The sequence below is a fragment of the Candida theae genome (assembly GCF_024610275.1).
Source record: "Candida theae strain CBS 12239 chromosome Unknown scaffold106, whole genome shotgun sequence".
Taxonomy (NCBI): domain Eukaryota; kingdom Fungi; phylum Ascomycota; class Pichiomycetes; order Serinales; family Debaryomycetaceae; genus Lodderomyces; species Lodderomyces theae.
This window is the reverse complement of record NW_026261398.1, coordinates 1-14,756: the sequence shown is the minus strand read 5'-3', so window position 1 is coordinate 14,756 and position 14,756 is coordinate 1. Positions and strand designations below refer to the sequence as shown.

Below are 14,756 nucleotides of genomic sequence, written 5' to 3'. Positions count from 1 at the left end.
TCTTGTATGGATTGTTTTCCAAAACGAAAAACAAACCTGATCCCAAATTGTTTCTTCTCTTTTGAACAGTCTTGTAGTCCTCCCAAACATACTCACCAAATGTTCCGTCATCTTTCTTAACTCTATGGCCCAATGCAGGCTTGTGTCCTCTGTTTGCCACGCAAAGCTCAAATGTGTCGTACAAAGTAGTGATTCCTGGGTAAGGGACTGTCTTCAACTCCTTTTGGGAGTAAGCGTTTCTGTAAATTGGTGAGAACCCTTCCTGTTCTGAGCCTGGAAGTGGAAGAGCACTTCCAACCAATTTAGAGTCAAGGGGAAATCCACTGTTTACAGTTTTCCAAACGTGATCTGGTTTCTCTTTGAATAAAGGTGCCATGTTTCTATCAAAGACTGTGATTGTAAATCAAAAGCAGCAGGAATAACTAACTGAAAAAAGAATTGAAAAAAATGTTGTTAGAGTCGACGAAGGTGGGGGGAAAGTTTCTTTATAAACGTTATCGAAGGCTATTTCGTCTCTTTTACACGACTAAGAGTTATTTTCGGTGTTTTCTTTTTTTTCTTTAAGTTTCGATTTGTGGAGGTTTTATTTTTTTAAGGTTTGTTCCTCGGCAAGGGTGAGAGAGAGAGAAAGAGAGACGTTGCCATCGACTAAATCAGACAAATTATCCGCACGCAGAAACTAAAAACATAGATTAGTTTAAAAGTTTAAAAACAACACCCATGCATCTTATACATCCAACAAGGCTCCCTCAATTTGAATTCGCATTCGCATTCGTTGTGTTTAATTGAGAGGGGAGAAAAATTTTCGTGTTGTTATGGAGCATTTTTCTCTTATACTACCGCCTTACTTCTTTTAGCCTATCTTTTGTGATGCTTTAATTGACAAGATTCCGTATTAGCAAGAATCCGAAAAAAAAGGTTATGTTACCTCTAGCTAGTCAGATTTACAGTACTTGAGGAGATACTTGACAAGGCAATTCCTCCAATGACGCGGTCCAACTACAGGTTTGACCATCAACCGCCCTCTAGTTTTCCCCTATGGTTTTCAAGCATGTATAGAATCTCCCTGTCTATTTCTTTCTCGGCAAACTTTATTTTATGTCGGTTTTTGTGTCTTGTTTCATCCCGTTCCCGATCTTCCGTTTTTTTATTGCCAATCATACTAAAAACCGCCTGACTTTGGACTTTTTTAAACATCAAGACAAGAAATGAGCAACGAGGTATGGTTCGCCGACCACATGGTGGCTCTACTGTCAGAATCTTGTGTGGTAATTGTTGTCTTTTTTATGTAATGAAACCCAGGGTTCACTGATGAGCCGAGGTTTCTTCTCCAACAGAACGTTGGCCATTTTTGTGTCATTTTTCCCCACATGTAAAATCGGGTTGTCGGAGCAATAGATCTCTCTACAGGAAACTGAAAAGACACAAGTGTATAGCTCGAATGCGAATGCTAGATTGCAATGCTTTTTTTTTATTCTGATTTAACTACTATCTATATATACTTGTAGGGATTCATTATTCCTGTAGGGTCGTAATGTTGCTTAATCTGCTTCAACAAAGCAATCTCTGTGGGGTTTTTGGAGTATCCGATATAATTCTTCTTTTGGAATCCCAAACCATGCTCAGCAGAGATAGACCCCTTCTTTGAAGAAACCCATTCATAAACAAATGGCTCCAACACTGACTCAACTGCCAGGGTGTACTTTCGAACACAAACATTGAGGTGCAAGTTTCCATCACCAATGTGTCCATATCCTATAGCTGAAACAACGGGTTTTGCATCGTCTTCAAAATCCACCAAGTTGGCTTCGGCCAAGTTTTTGTTAGCAGCCTCAACCAACCCATACAAGTCTTTTAAAGGGATTGAAACATCGTACTTGTAGACACCACCGTTCATTGCACTTGCTTCTGGTATACTCTCTCTCCAACTCCACAAGCTCTGCACTTGTGACTCATCTTGAGCAACAATACCATCTTCAACCAAGCCATTCTCCATTGCATTTCCCAAGAAGTTCTCCAATTTCTCATCATCGTGATCCTTATTAGATCCTGATGTCTCAATCAAAATATAGAAAGGGTACTCTCCGCTCTCTATTGGATGGTCAAGTCCCAAATGTTGCTTTGTCAATTGTTGCGACTTCAAGTCCATAAATTCAAAAGCAGACAAGATTTCACCCAACTCTTTTCTTGATTCAACAAAAACCTTTTGTACGGTTTCGTAATCTTTGACGGCAAGAAAAGCAACATTCGTGGCCTGCGGTCTTGCCGGACAGAGTATGGAAACACCAGTAATCACACCCAAAGTGCCCTCAGAACCAATAAATAATTGCTTCAAGTCGTAACCCGTATTGTCCTTGCGCAAAGAGTGCATGGAATCATAAATAGTACCATCTGGTAACACCACCTCTAACCCTAACACACTGCCATGCAATGATCCATATCTCAACAATCTTAACCCTCCAGCATTACAAGCAACGTTACCACCAATCTCACAGGAACCTTTGGCACCCAAATCCAACGGGAAAATGTATCCTTGTTCCAGCAAATACTGATCGGCATTTTCCAAAATCACTCCAGCATCAACTTTCAAAATACCACTCACTGGATCGAAAGACCTAATTTTGTTTAATGAAGATAAGGATATAATGATTTCATCAAAGATGGGGTTTGACCCACCAACCAATCCAGTGTTACCACCTTGTGGAACAACAGCCAACTTCTTTGCATTGCAGTATTTCAAAATGTCAGCAATCTGTTGAGTAGTCTTGGGCTTGAGTAGTAAATTTGATTGTCCACGGTATTTCCTCATCCAGTCTTCGTTGTAGAACAACAAGTCATCGTCATCGGTAACAATGCTGCTTTCAGGTAAAATGGATTTGAAGAAGTCCAAGTCTGAAGAATCTAGTTTCTTATATTTTGGATCTCGTTGGACTTTTGACGAATAAGTATCGGCGGTAAGTGGCACCGACTTGACAGTAGAGTAGCGAGCAACTGGTCTAGCGATGCGAATCGGATTTATAGCAGCTGTTTTCAAGCTTCTTAATAGAAGATTGGCAGACGTATTGAGTAACCTCTTTTGCATTGTGGACTAGTGATGGCTGAGTGAAATAAGAGTCCTTGGACTGGGATGATTGCACGAGTCAAAAAAAAAAAAAAAAATGTAAAAGTTGCACGCGCTTAATTTTTTCAAATGAAAAATTTTGTTCCCATATGCAGGTCCGCAATTACTCATTTTCACAAAAGATGGGTGCAAAGTTGTGGGCACTAGCAAAGCAAGTAAGTTTAAAAAGGTAAAGTGTAGAAACAGCTCTTAGTTGTGCAAGAGTACCTCGTGATGTAAAATAGACTTCCGCTGCCTACACAGTCTGTTTTTCTGGGGGGTGGCCCTTCTCTCATTCTCGCACCACTTGACCATTCCTGGAATCCTACCTTGTCTTTGTCGCACCCCCTAGGAGATTGATCTCTGCAGATCTCATAGAAGTATAAATTCTCGTAGGGTGGGGGGATGGGAGCAAATTCTACAAAGTCCCATGGACTAAAGGCTTATCTAAGTTTTCACATGACTTTCTTGTCTGAAACAGTCATCCAGTAGATGCAAAGTCGTCGTCACACTCGTTATAGTAACAACATATCAGTAAGAGTTCACCGAGTGCCTTGCTTATCACAACAAACTATCCTGTTACTCGCTGGTGGATGCCTGAGTCTTTTCTTGCTTGCCCAGCAAAAGTAGATATGAATCTTATCTAAGAATTATGGAGGAGAGAAAAAAACAAATAAAAAAAAATAACAATTATCAAAATTCACTCGGAAATTGAGGAGAAAACAGAAAGTGCTCCCGATTACCAATTCCCACGAGCTGTACACGTCGACTGTTTGGAACTTGACCAACACTAGTGTATTCGTCTTACTATCCTGTCTTGAACTGTCCCCTTATTCGAGATGAAGGTTTTGTTATCAATATTTCTTCTAATACAGACAATTTGGTCATTCCAATTACCATTCACCGTACCAGATGTGTTCAGTTCGCTGCTGCGGAAGCATACTCACTATTCAAAGTTAAACCCACAAGATCACCCAATTGATTTGCTGCAGTACAAGGAGGATGTGGTGATCAGAGTATCGTATGCGAATTCCCCATCTTTGAAGGAGTTCCTCACAAAATCGGAGGTCACGTTTAATAAATGGGGTAAAAACAACAATCAACAGACAGTTGATATCCAAATTAATGAGGAGGAGCTCGTCAAATTGATTGAAAAGTTTCCATCTTTGGAGTACCACACCATCATTGAAGATTTACCCCAGCGCATTTATGAAACTTTCCCATTACAAGAGCTGCAAGTATTTGCACAAGATGATGATTTCCATGTACAATCAGAGCTTTTTTTCAAAGAATACCGTGAGTTGGCTACAATTGAATCTTGGTTGAACTTGTTACAATCTACTTTTCCCGATGTTGTCAAGATTGAAGATATTGGAGAAACTTTTGAGCACAAGAAACTCAATGTAGTCCACTTTTCAGTTCCAAACGGTGACGTGGAGCACAAGGATAAGAAAACCATTGTCATCACCGGTGGTGTTCATGCTCGTGAATGGATTTCTGTGTCGAGTACCTTGTACTTGATTTACCAATTGATCAAACTTTACAGCGCCTGGCCCAACTCGAAAATATTGACTCAGTTAGACTTTTTGTTCATTCCAGTCATCAACCCTGATGGGTATGAGTATACTTGGACAAATGATAGGTTATGGCGTAAAAATCGGCAAGAAACCCCCATTCCAAAGTGTTTTGGAATTGATATTGACCATTCCTATGGGTACCACTGGACTAAATCATCTGATTGGGCTTGTGGCGAAGAATACAGTGGGGAAGTGCCCTTTGAGGCGTTTGAATCTCGCTTGTGGGATGAATATTTGAACAAAACTAACAAGGATCATAATATTTACGGTTACATCGATTTGCATTCGTATTCCCAGGAGATTTTGTATCCTTACGCGTACTCGTGCAATCAGCAACCAAGAGATGAAGAGAACTTGATTGAATTGGCTTGGGGTATAGCCAAATCAATAAGAATGAAACTGGGTACGAACTATAATGTTTTACCGGCATGTATTGACAAGGATTCAGATCTATTACCGGATTTGGGGTCAGGCTCAGGATTGGATTATATGTACCACAACCGAGCATATTGGGCTTATCAGTTTAAGTTGCGTGACACAGGTGGCCATGGATTCTTGTTGCCTGCTAAATATATCGAGCCAGTCGGCGATGAAATTGCTTCCGCCATTTTGTACTTTTGCAAGTTCATACTTAGTGATGAGAGATAAATGAACATTAAAAGACAGATTGAGTAATGTTTGTGGGGGGGGGTTTTGGAAAATTTTCTGTGTATTGCAATATAAAAGACTATACTAGTAAGCGACGATGTATTTCGAAATACCTGCAAAGATGCAGAAGTGTTAGTCGTGACAATTAGACGATGGTGCACATAGAACCGACGAATCCACCAGGGACTTTTCTGACCCAGTTGTCCTTTCCAGCATCTTTTTTGCCAGCGGTAGAAGCAGTGTTAGCGTTGTTGTTAGTTTGTTGAGCAGCCATTGTTAATCAGTTAGTTAGTCTGTTAGTCTGTTAGTCTGTTAGTTTGTTGATGATGGAAAGAATGGAATTGGGATTCGAAGCGAAAGTCGTTGGGTATTTATAGTAAACTTTCTACAACACTTTCTTGCAATGACTCTTTACTAAAAGTTTGAATTGAAATTTAACATGAAACATGCAGAAGCGGGGCCGCTGCTGAACCACTCTCTGTTACTCGAACCTAAATTCTACTTCGACGAGTGAATTACTCTCCGTTTCGAAAAGTTCCACAATGCTCACATTTTCCTATTGCCCACTTGTTTGATATCGGATCTCCGATGATTTATTTTCATTTAATTTCCACATTTGGATGTCACAGTGTAAAAGCAAACTGTAGGCGACACAACAAACCAGTTTCAAACCCCAAGCTACGGGGGAAGGACCTAAAAACGTGCAGGAAATCAATTATCACCGACTACTTGCTTTGAAACATCGAATCAAGCACAAAAAGGTCCCAAGAACTCTCCACCTGGCTGGTTGAAACTTAAATTCTTATTCAAAAATGCTATTGGTTGGGGATTTCTAGAAATTGTATTGATTGTTTTACTCTTCCGGCCATCCCCCATTGTCGTGGCTCAATCGAGTAATAAAACTGAGGCAAACAAAAAGAAAAAAAAAAAAAATAAAGTTGCAAAAGATTATGAGTTGCGAAAGGTCTTGAACAAAACGGTGACATATATTGTATTGAAAAACGAGTGATTCAGAAATCATAAACGTTGACATGAAACGCCATTATCAATTGAAATTAGCATTCCTGGGATTACCAAGCTTCCTTCACTCGAAACACTTGATCGTAATTTGTACAAATACGAGTAGAAACTTGAGTAAACGTGCTAGAAATCAACTCAAAGAAATTGCATGTGTGAGTAATCCAGATAATATAAAAGGACATCAAGCAGACCTTCTTGTAAAAAGTTTAATTATCTTCTATTATCAACAAACTAACAGACTAACTAACTGATTAACAATGGCTGCTCAACAAACTAGCAACAACGCTAACACTACTTCTACCGCTGGCAAAAAAGATGCTGGAAAGGACAACTGGGTCAGAAAAGTCCCTGGTGGATTCGTCGGTTCTATGTGCACCATCGTCTGAGTGCCGCTACAAGATGCTGACTAGTATAGCTGGTTACAAAAAGTGAACGCAATTCGCTCCCGTCTTTTCTTTCAAAATCGTTATACTTTGTTCCTGAGTGTGTGTGGACCTGTAGTGAAAGAACCCAAATTGATTTGCAAATGAATTATCTATAGGTTTCAATACATGTTTTTATATCATACAATTGCTGGCTTTGCTGTAGACTGGATCTTTATCCACTATGATTTCTCAGTTGGAATCACTGTCAATAGTGTTTTCTCCACTACTGCCAAAAGAAAAAAAAAAAATAAAAGAAAAAACTTTTGGCGACAAGATCTCGCTATGCAAAGCACACTTTAAACGGATGAGAGTAGTTGTACAGAAAGTCAAGAATGCCTCCGTCACAGTTGACGATAAAGTGATATCATCGTATGTTGTGAGAAATAATAATAAAACAAAAAAGAACACCCAACACAGGAATGGATGTATTAACTTAATTTAGAATTGGCAAAGGTCTAATGGTCTTGGTCGGAATCTCGACCTCAGATACCAAAGATGATATATTGAAACTAAGCAAGAAGTTACTTTCGTTGCGTATATTTGAGGACATGACACAACCAGCCGAGACGACTACAAAATGGTATGGAAAACCGTGGAGCAAGTCCGTCGTCGATGTTCAAGGGGAAATCCTATCGGTGTCGCAATTCACGCTATACGGAACAATCAAAAAGGGAACAAAGCCTGATTTTCACAAAGCTGCAAAGGGAGAGAGTGCCAAAGAGTTGTATGGGATGTTGTTGGATGAATTGAGGAGAGGCTTGGGTACAGATAAGGTAAAAGACGGAGAATTCGGGGCAATGATGGACGTGGCGTTGGTCAATGATGGGCCCGTCACGATAGTATGGGATACACAAGAGAACACATTATAGATGCCAGAATTATTTTATAAAGAAGTCCTGTCACCAGGGCTTGAGATCAAAGAGCTTTTATTTGATTCGTACTCCATCACTGGTAGGTCTTTATCGAGGTCATTAGCGACGTCTTATAGAGTAGAAGTTTTAAAAGTATAAAGTAGCAGCATATACTACCCTTGTGAAATTTGTTTATAGACTACAATTTGTTATTTTGAAAAGTCTTATGTGTTGGGGGATCCCTATGAAGAAAAAGTATAAAAAAAATTAACGAAGTAAGAAGCGGCGAGTAAAGTGTGTAACTCCTGGTCTGAGAAACTCGTGCTCAGACGATGGTGCACATAGAACCGACGAATCCACCAGGGACTTTTCTGACCCAGTTGTCCTTTCCAGCATCTTTTTTGCCAGCGGTAGAAGTAGTGTTAGCGTTGTTGCTAGTTTGTTGAGCAGCCATTGTTAGTTTATTGTTTTTGTTTGGTGATGATATAAATGGAGAGAAGTGGTCAAAAGATGGTCCGTTTTCGTCTCTTTTTATATTCTAGAGGTGCTGTAAAACGTCAAGCCTCAAGAGCAGCTGAACGTTGGATGCCGATTGTGGTGTGTAGTACTCAAAATCAACATAGGAGAACACATGCAAACATCGTGTTACAAATTGTGAACAATTGCTGCCCTTTTGGGCCCCTACAATATACTCAGCTCCGCAACACCATATCTCAATCTAAAACTAAATCGTTTAATTTTATAGAATACAGCTCAAATAGGGTATTTGAAACATAGTTTGTGGTATAGTTCATCACCTCTTATGCGACTTAATTTAATACAAAATATAACACGTGGCGGTGTTTCGGAAAATAGACTTTATTTCGAGAACACTATACCTAGCTTTCAAGAATAAAAAGTTTCACATTTTGGTTTGCTTGTTTCAAATGTATCATGCTGGTAATTGTTGAAGTCGATTCTGGCTTTGGTTTCTCCATTTGCAGCAATTGTGATGTCCCAATTGAGTAAAAAAAAAAATAAATAAATAAACAGATTCAATTTGTTGTCAAATTAAGAAAACTTAAACAAGAAATCCCAAAAATTTGGATTCTTTCTCGAAATCATCGTTTCCAAATGCCTGATCTCGTTTCAAAACTTTAGATTGCACCTCAAGTTGTAAAGATGGTGTTAACTCTCCGGTTATTCTTTCAAAACCCTTGTGTTTTAAACGCCAATGCATGTGAAGTGACTAGGTATGGTTTGAGTTGGTTGCGTCTTCTTCTAGTGCCCGTTACCGGACAACCGTCTACACATCAAATACCCAGTTTACTATTACAATATCTAATTCTAAATATTCTAAACATCACAACCCATTACTTACACACGAGAATGGCTTACCATATAGACTTGCCTCGTAGGACCATATTATACTTTGTATGGTGGAATACAAACCTGGACCCAAAATGTAAACTCCCAAGGCAAATATAATCAAATTCAACACAAATTCCCCCTTTTGTAACAAACTGGATCTTTTAAACACTTCTAGTAAGTTGGGGCGTACGCCTTCTTGCTTGTAATAATACAATTTTCTCAATTTAAAATATGCCAATGCCCAAAAGATGAATCCAAAAAAGCAATCAAACAATGATGACATCAAGCTCAACAAATCACTGAAAAATGGAATCACTTCAGCAATTACAAATGCTATAGCCCATAAAGCACCGTTGAGTCCTGCCCATACACCCCACCCCAACAAAGTGTTTTCGTTCCTATGTACACTTCCCTTGTTGAAGATTTGATGGAACAAAAATTGAGAAGAAACATTACTGTACAATGATCCAAGAAACAATATTGTTGGCAATGCAAAACTGAAGGAAATCTTTTTGAAGTTTCCAACCAAGGAACCAAATGCTGGAGCAACCATGTAAGCATTTCCAACGTAAACGTAAATAATGGATCCAGCCAATGCGAAAGTGATCAACTCGCAAATTGTGACCACCACCAAAGCTTTACGGAAATCTCTAGGTTGCTTCATTTGCGAGATGAATGATGGGTAGGTGATTTGGCCCACGAATGTGTAAACAATATTCAAGACTGCCGACATGATGTTGACGTATTTTTCACCCTTTTGCGGCCATGCATGCCAAACCACTGGAGTAGCAGGATCGAATTTATTTGGGTGACTTTGTACACCAGCAAAGATCATGGCCAAGAGAACTGCAATGAACATGGTAACAGCTGAAAAATAGCCAACCCCCGATAAATGACTGAATGTTCTAGGTAACGAAAGTAAGAAACAAATAATTGCGGTGATGACTCCAAAAACAATAGAACAAATGGTGGTGTTGTCACTAATCGTGTTCCAGTACTTAGCGCCCACCAACACATGCAAAGCTTGAATCAAAGTATTGTTGAGCAAAAATGCAACTGCGGTGGCATACCAAACCCATTTTTTTCCAAAAATCAAATGTTGTCCAATATCGCAAACGTTGAGCAAGTGCGGATACGCGGCACAGTAATCGCTAATGATCAATCCAGTGTACAAGCACAATAACGAGACAATAACGGTGACAATCAATCCTAATCCCAATCCCAAGACGGAGTACGACCAAGGGAATGACATAATTGCCAAACAAATATATTCACTGAACAAAAGCCCAGCAGTCTTCTGCCACGAGCAATTACGATAATTAATGGAATGTTCGCTTTCCTCCTCGATCTGCTTCTTCAAATAGGCATCTGGATCAAATGAAGAAATATCGGAACTCTCTTCCACCTCTGCCCCGGTGTGGGGTGACTCTTTGGGATCTAAGGACATTCTGGGCGGTGCAATGGATGAGTTTTCTCAGTGTAAAACGCCAGATTTTGTGGAGAATGGAGATCATCCGTAATTTATATACACCACATGATGAAAAAAAAAAAAACAGGATTCTAGGCTGCAGGGTTATTATCTCTCTCATCGCAGTTGATTTATCACTGAGACCAGTTTTACATTGCTAACCTCTGTTTATAGACATAGTTTTAAGGGACCGTGCATAACAATAAAAAGCAGGCGTAATTCCACCCGCATTTGGCAAGTGAAACTGCATATAAAGACGACGGGAAAATATAATTTACTTTTGTGTCATTATTAGATAAAATTTCTCTTTTCCTTGCTTCTGGGGCGTTTTACCTTTGTTTTTTTTTGAAAAATAGCAAGATACGGTAGATGTCAGTCAAGACCCTGGACCAGTTTTCTTTTCGATTGAACTAAGTGTCCCTGTGCAACATAAAGACTAAGAACTCGTAGACCTTGCAACACAAAGAGTGCAAGATCTATGCATATATAGAAGGTCCTCCCTTTCCCCTCTACCTTGTGGCGTTTCAACTGTGTCTCTTTTTTTTTCTAACCAAAATGTATCAAGTATGACGTGATCGAATCTCGTCAATGCCACACTTTTTTTTTTTATGCCAACCGTAGTCTGCTGGAATTAATTTCTTTTTCGAAAAAAAGTAAGTCAATTTACCCGCCCTCACCTAATTCATAACCATCATCTATATTGTTTTACGGATATACTCCATAATAACAAAATGATATTTGCTGGTACTTTACATGAAGACTAAATAGTATAGAAGTACGATTGAAGCTGCATAAAAATAAGCATCAAGCGCCATCTTTCCTTATTCTTTTTGAATCCCGCCACGAGGATCTTGCATTCGGCTAATAGAGTTTTCAATGGATGGATCCATTTTTGTTTACCAGAGGTCGACCTGTTCCAAAATGGTCAACTCTGTGCTCACTGTCTGCCCTCAAAACGGAGTGGTGAGGTATACAGGATAACTCAACGCATACCGCAGTTACCTTACGATATTCCGGGGCACTTGCAAATTCGCCTATCCATTACCCTCTCATTATCGTAAATCTCTAATCNCCTCCTCTGAACTTGTGTATTATCGAGTGTAATTAATTTTGCAGGTTTGTCAAACTGTGGCTCTGAAATGAAATTTCGTTAGTGAATACTAACCCAGATGCCCCCTTTTTTTCTTTTTTTTTTTGTATTTTTTTGCAAAACCTAGTCAATCAAACTCTGATTATATAGCTACTAAAATTATGTTACGAGATTTTGAGTGAGATTTCGGCGAAATTGGACATAGTCTAATCGGATTTAAGATGGCATTTCATGCATAGATTCTGGAAACTGAGTTTAGAAGATAGTTGATAATTCTTTAAATCAAAACTCTATTATAGTTCTCAAAGCTGTGACGTACCCTTCATCTCCTCAAATGGTGTTCCAGCTCTTCTCCTCTATCCTCGAAACCAGTTGGTAGCTCTTCGTATTACTACTTGCAAAAACTTCATTGGTTGGAAAGGAAAAGTCAACCGAAAGCAGCGTCGTGCACTACCAATTTTTTGGAAGGAAGAAAAAAAAAAAAAACAAAAAAAAGAGCATGTTTCCTCAATACCAAAAGGTTACTGGCTAAGTATCCAGAACACCGTCACTTATTCAAACACATACCATACTGCAAGTCATCATGTCAGGAGGCCCAGTACCAGTGTGGAAGAAATACACCAGCAGACCTAGAGGAATATGGGAGAAATTGAGGGAACTTTTGGTCTTGGCTCCCAATAGATCGTCAGGAAACATGTATGTTCCGTTGTACAGAAATCCTCCACCAGGATCAAGAATAGCTGAAGCCAAAGCATATAAAGACCCAGTAACAATTCCGGCTGGTGACATAAAGGGAAACCCATATTTCAAGCGAGATTTTAGAAGAAATTACCCTCAAGTGCATGGTTTTAACCAAACCAAGTTATCAGGATTGTTGCAATTGGGTAATAGCGAGCATCCAAGAATATCGGTGGGAGAGAAGGGCACTAAAGAATTGAGTACGTTTGAAGGAGGAAGTGTGGTTAGTTTGACTTCGACTTTGAGCAAATTACCAGAAAATGTCATCAAAGGAGAAATCTTGGGTAAACAAGGAGAGCCAATCGTGGCTCCAAGTTTGAACAAATTCAAGTGGGAAATATTGCCAGAAAGTGTTCATGGAATGTATACAGAGGAGTATCCATGTCGTATATTCACTGATACAAAGGTTAAAACAGTTTCATCATCAGCCTAAGACATCTTATATAGAACTTTTGAAATTATCAAGAATATACAATTGGTCTTATTGAAAATTGAGGAAAAATTGCTGGCAAGGCGTAGAGTCCAAACCAACAAGACAAATAGGTGATTGAAGAATCGTAGTTGTGATCTGGCTCTAGTGAATGTTGACTTGAGATATGTGTATGTAGCGTGTCCATGGTCTCGCAAGGGTGTATTTGAAACCAAGGTTGATGGAGTAGGTGATGATCAGTTATCGATATATCAACTACTTTATTCATTACCAAGTTTGCCGATTCCTTTAACGACACATCGAGCTCAACAATGTCAAAATCAAGTTTCTCGTTGACAAAGACCCGGAAACTAAAGATGGGCACTTGATAGAACTTGTCATACGATATTGTAAATTCCAATCTCATATCGTCGCCAATAGTGATGGATGCAAACATGTATTTGTCGTCATTCACTTGCTTCACATTTGCTGTGGCCACTCTGAACCTAATCGTTGACTGTAAGTTATCAAAAAGAACACTTTTGAAAAGGCCTATAGAGGCATTGAAGTCTTGACTCGTCAATATCTTCGTTTCCTGCATGGCATTGTTGACAATTGAATCGTGTGTCGTGCTTAGCCAGTGTTCTTGTGCATCCAATTTACCACTTGCCTTCGCTAACACAAACAAAAATATAACTACGCCTCTATCAATCAACCAAAAATAAAATCTTTATCAAAAACGCCTATACACTTACTGCACACAATAAAGCAAGTCACCGAATGAAAACGGTTGTTCTTCTCTTACAACGCCTCTCTTTCGTCTCTTGCCAGCTTCAACGGCCCTCTCCTCTTCGCAAACCTTACTTGTTGCTCTCCTCTCTTGCTTTCTTCAATCCCTCACTAGGCTTCGGAGTACTCTCATTCAAAAGCCCGCTTTTCCCATTGGCAAATATTTGGGCATTACTAGCACTTATACTATTCCTTACCGACATCTCCTTCATTCGCTCAGCACTGGGATGTCTTGACGGAATGCCTTCACCGATTCCACCACCCAAGCCCGATAAGTTCTTCACCGCGCCGCCTTTCTGCTTTTGCATGGCATAATCTCCACTATCGAAATATTTCTTATCATGAAACTTAGAACTCAATATCTGTTGTGTGGATGGAAGTTTACCGTACATTTTGTAAATCTTCAATTCCTGTGGCGATAATTTGGACAAGTCAAGATGCTGTGTGTTTTCCGGCTCTGCTAAAGGATCGCCTTCTGCGTATTTCTCAGTCATCTCCGATAACGCTGATTGTTTTAGATGGTAGTGGGGAAGGGCGATTCGTTGTGGTTTGTTTGATAACGAAATGAAAGTTTAATCAGGGGAAAAAGACTCACAGAACGTCGTATTTTTATTTCTCGCAATAGTCACTTTTACAGCAAAGGACATCCAAAGTATTGATGTATGGATGTGTGGGGAAAAACAACTGAAAACTTGGTAGCGTATTGGCCGCACAATCGAAGTGTCTCAGTTTTATAACCCAGTGACGTCAAAATTCCTACTTACCACCTCTTGTTTGTTGTATTTGCAGTGTTAGATGAGGCACAGCACACTACTGCCAACATGACCTTTCCAAATCTCACTGATTTCTTCAGGAAGCTGCTGAGTTGTCATCCGCATCCAAAATTAGTGTACAGTTTGAGAGAGGGCCAACTGGTACGGTGGACGCTTGACACAAGTATCGTATACTCATGGCAGTATTCCGTATAGTGAATACCACCGTTGTTTACTCATTATCACACCAGTTTTTGCACTTGCACCAGAAACTCGTTATCTGGACAGGTTCGAAAAAAAAAAAAAAAACCGACAGAGCGGGCCTTCCAAGCAAATTCACAGTAATTAATCATAATAAGGAAATCAGCCTTGATTCGAGGGCGGGGCTCCTCCTCTTATAGTTTTCTTGCGATTTGAAGCAGGGTTCTCAAATAGAAGTCCATCACTCAAACATACAGTTTTGAGCACGGTACACGACAGCGTTGTGACGCAGTGGAAGCGTGCAGGGCTCATAACCCTGAAGTCCCCGGATCGAAACC

General features: G+C 39.7%; 7 protein-coding genes across 7 annotated transcripts; 3 read left to right on the top strand and 4 right to left on the bottom strand. All coding sequences in view use genetic code 12, as the record gives it.

Annotated features, from left to right (window-relative positions):
* Positions 1 to 92: 92 nt before the first annotated feature.
* KGF57_001799 (uncharacterized protein) lies at positions 93 to 376 on the bottom strand (the record flags this gene model as incomplete). The annotated part of the gene is made up of 1 exon (XM_051751042.1): positions 93 to 376. A coding segment is annotated over one exon (284 nt), but the record flags the coding sequence as incomplete, so codon positions are not given.
* Positions 377 to 1,492: 1,116 nt separating this feature from the next.
* Positions 1,493 to 3,082, bottom strand: AIP2 (D-lactate dehydrogenase; the record flags this gene model as incomplete). Its single annotated transcript, XM_051751041.1, has 1 exon — positions 1,493 to 3,082. One exon carries the CDS (start codon positions 3,080 to 3,082, stop codon positions 1,493 to 1,495), a length of 1,590 nt encoding a protein of 529 aa, XP_051609702.1.
* An 857-nt stretch (positions 3,083 to 3,939) lies between these two features.
* On the top strand, positions 3,940 to 5,325 carry ECM14 (putative metallocarboxypeptidase; the record flags this gene model as incomplete). Its single annotated transcript, XM_051751040.1, has 1 exon — positions 3,940 to 5,325. The coding sequence occupies one exon, from the start codon at positions 3,940 to 3,942 to the stop codon at positions 5,323 to 5,325; it is 1,386 nt and encodes a 461-aa protein (XP_051609701.1).
* Positions 5,326 to 6,602: 1,277 nt separating this feature from the next.
* Positions 6,603 to 7,780, top strand: KGF57_001796 (D-aminoacyl-tRNA deacylase; the record flags this gene model as incomplete). Its single annotated transcript, XM_051751039.1, has 3 exons — positions 6,603 to 6,715; positions 7,213 to 7,576; positions 7,640 to 7,780. The coding sequence occupies 3 exons, from the start codon at positions 6,603 to 6,605 to the stop codon at positions 7,778 to 7,780; spliced, it is 618 nt and encodes a 205-aa protein (XP_051609700.1).
* Positions 7,781 to 8,963: 1,183 nt separating this feature from the next.
* Positions 8,964 to 10,418, bottom strand: KGF57_001795 (uncharacterized protein; the record flags this gene model as incomplete). The annotated part of the gene is made up of 1 exon (XM_051751038.1): positions 8,964 to 10,418. One exon carries the CDS (start codon positions 10,416 to 10,418, stop codon positions 8,964 to 8,966), a length of 1,455 nt encoding a protein of 484 aa, XP_051609699.1.
* A 1,694-nt stretch (positions 10,419 to 12,112) lies between these two features.
* NUO2 (Nuo2p) lies at positions 12,113 to 12,700 on the top strand (the record flags this gene model as incomplete). The annotated part of the gene is made up of 1 exon (XM_051751037.1): positions 12,113 to 12,700. One exon carries the CDS (start codon positions 12,113 to 12,115, stop codon positions 12,698 to 12,700), a length of 588 nt encoding a protein of 195 aa, XP_051609698.1.
* Positions 12,701 to 12,728: 28 nt separating this feature from the next.
* On the bottom strand, positions 12,729 to 13,959 carry KGF57_001793 (uncharacterized protein; the record flags this gene model as incomplete). Its single annotated transcript, XM_051751036.1, has 2 exons — positions 12,729 to 13,380; positions 13,541 to 13,959. 2 exons carry the CDS (start codon positions 13,957 to 13,959, stop codon positions 12,729 to 12,731), a joined length of 1,071 nt encoding a protein of 356 aa, XP_051609697.1.
* Between the last annotated feature and the right edge of the window lie 797 nt (positions 13,960 to 14,756).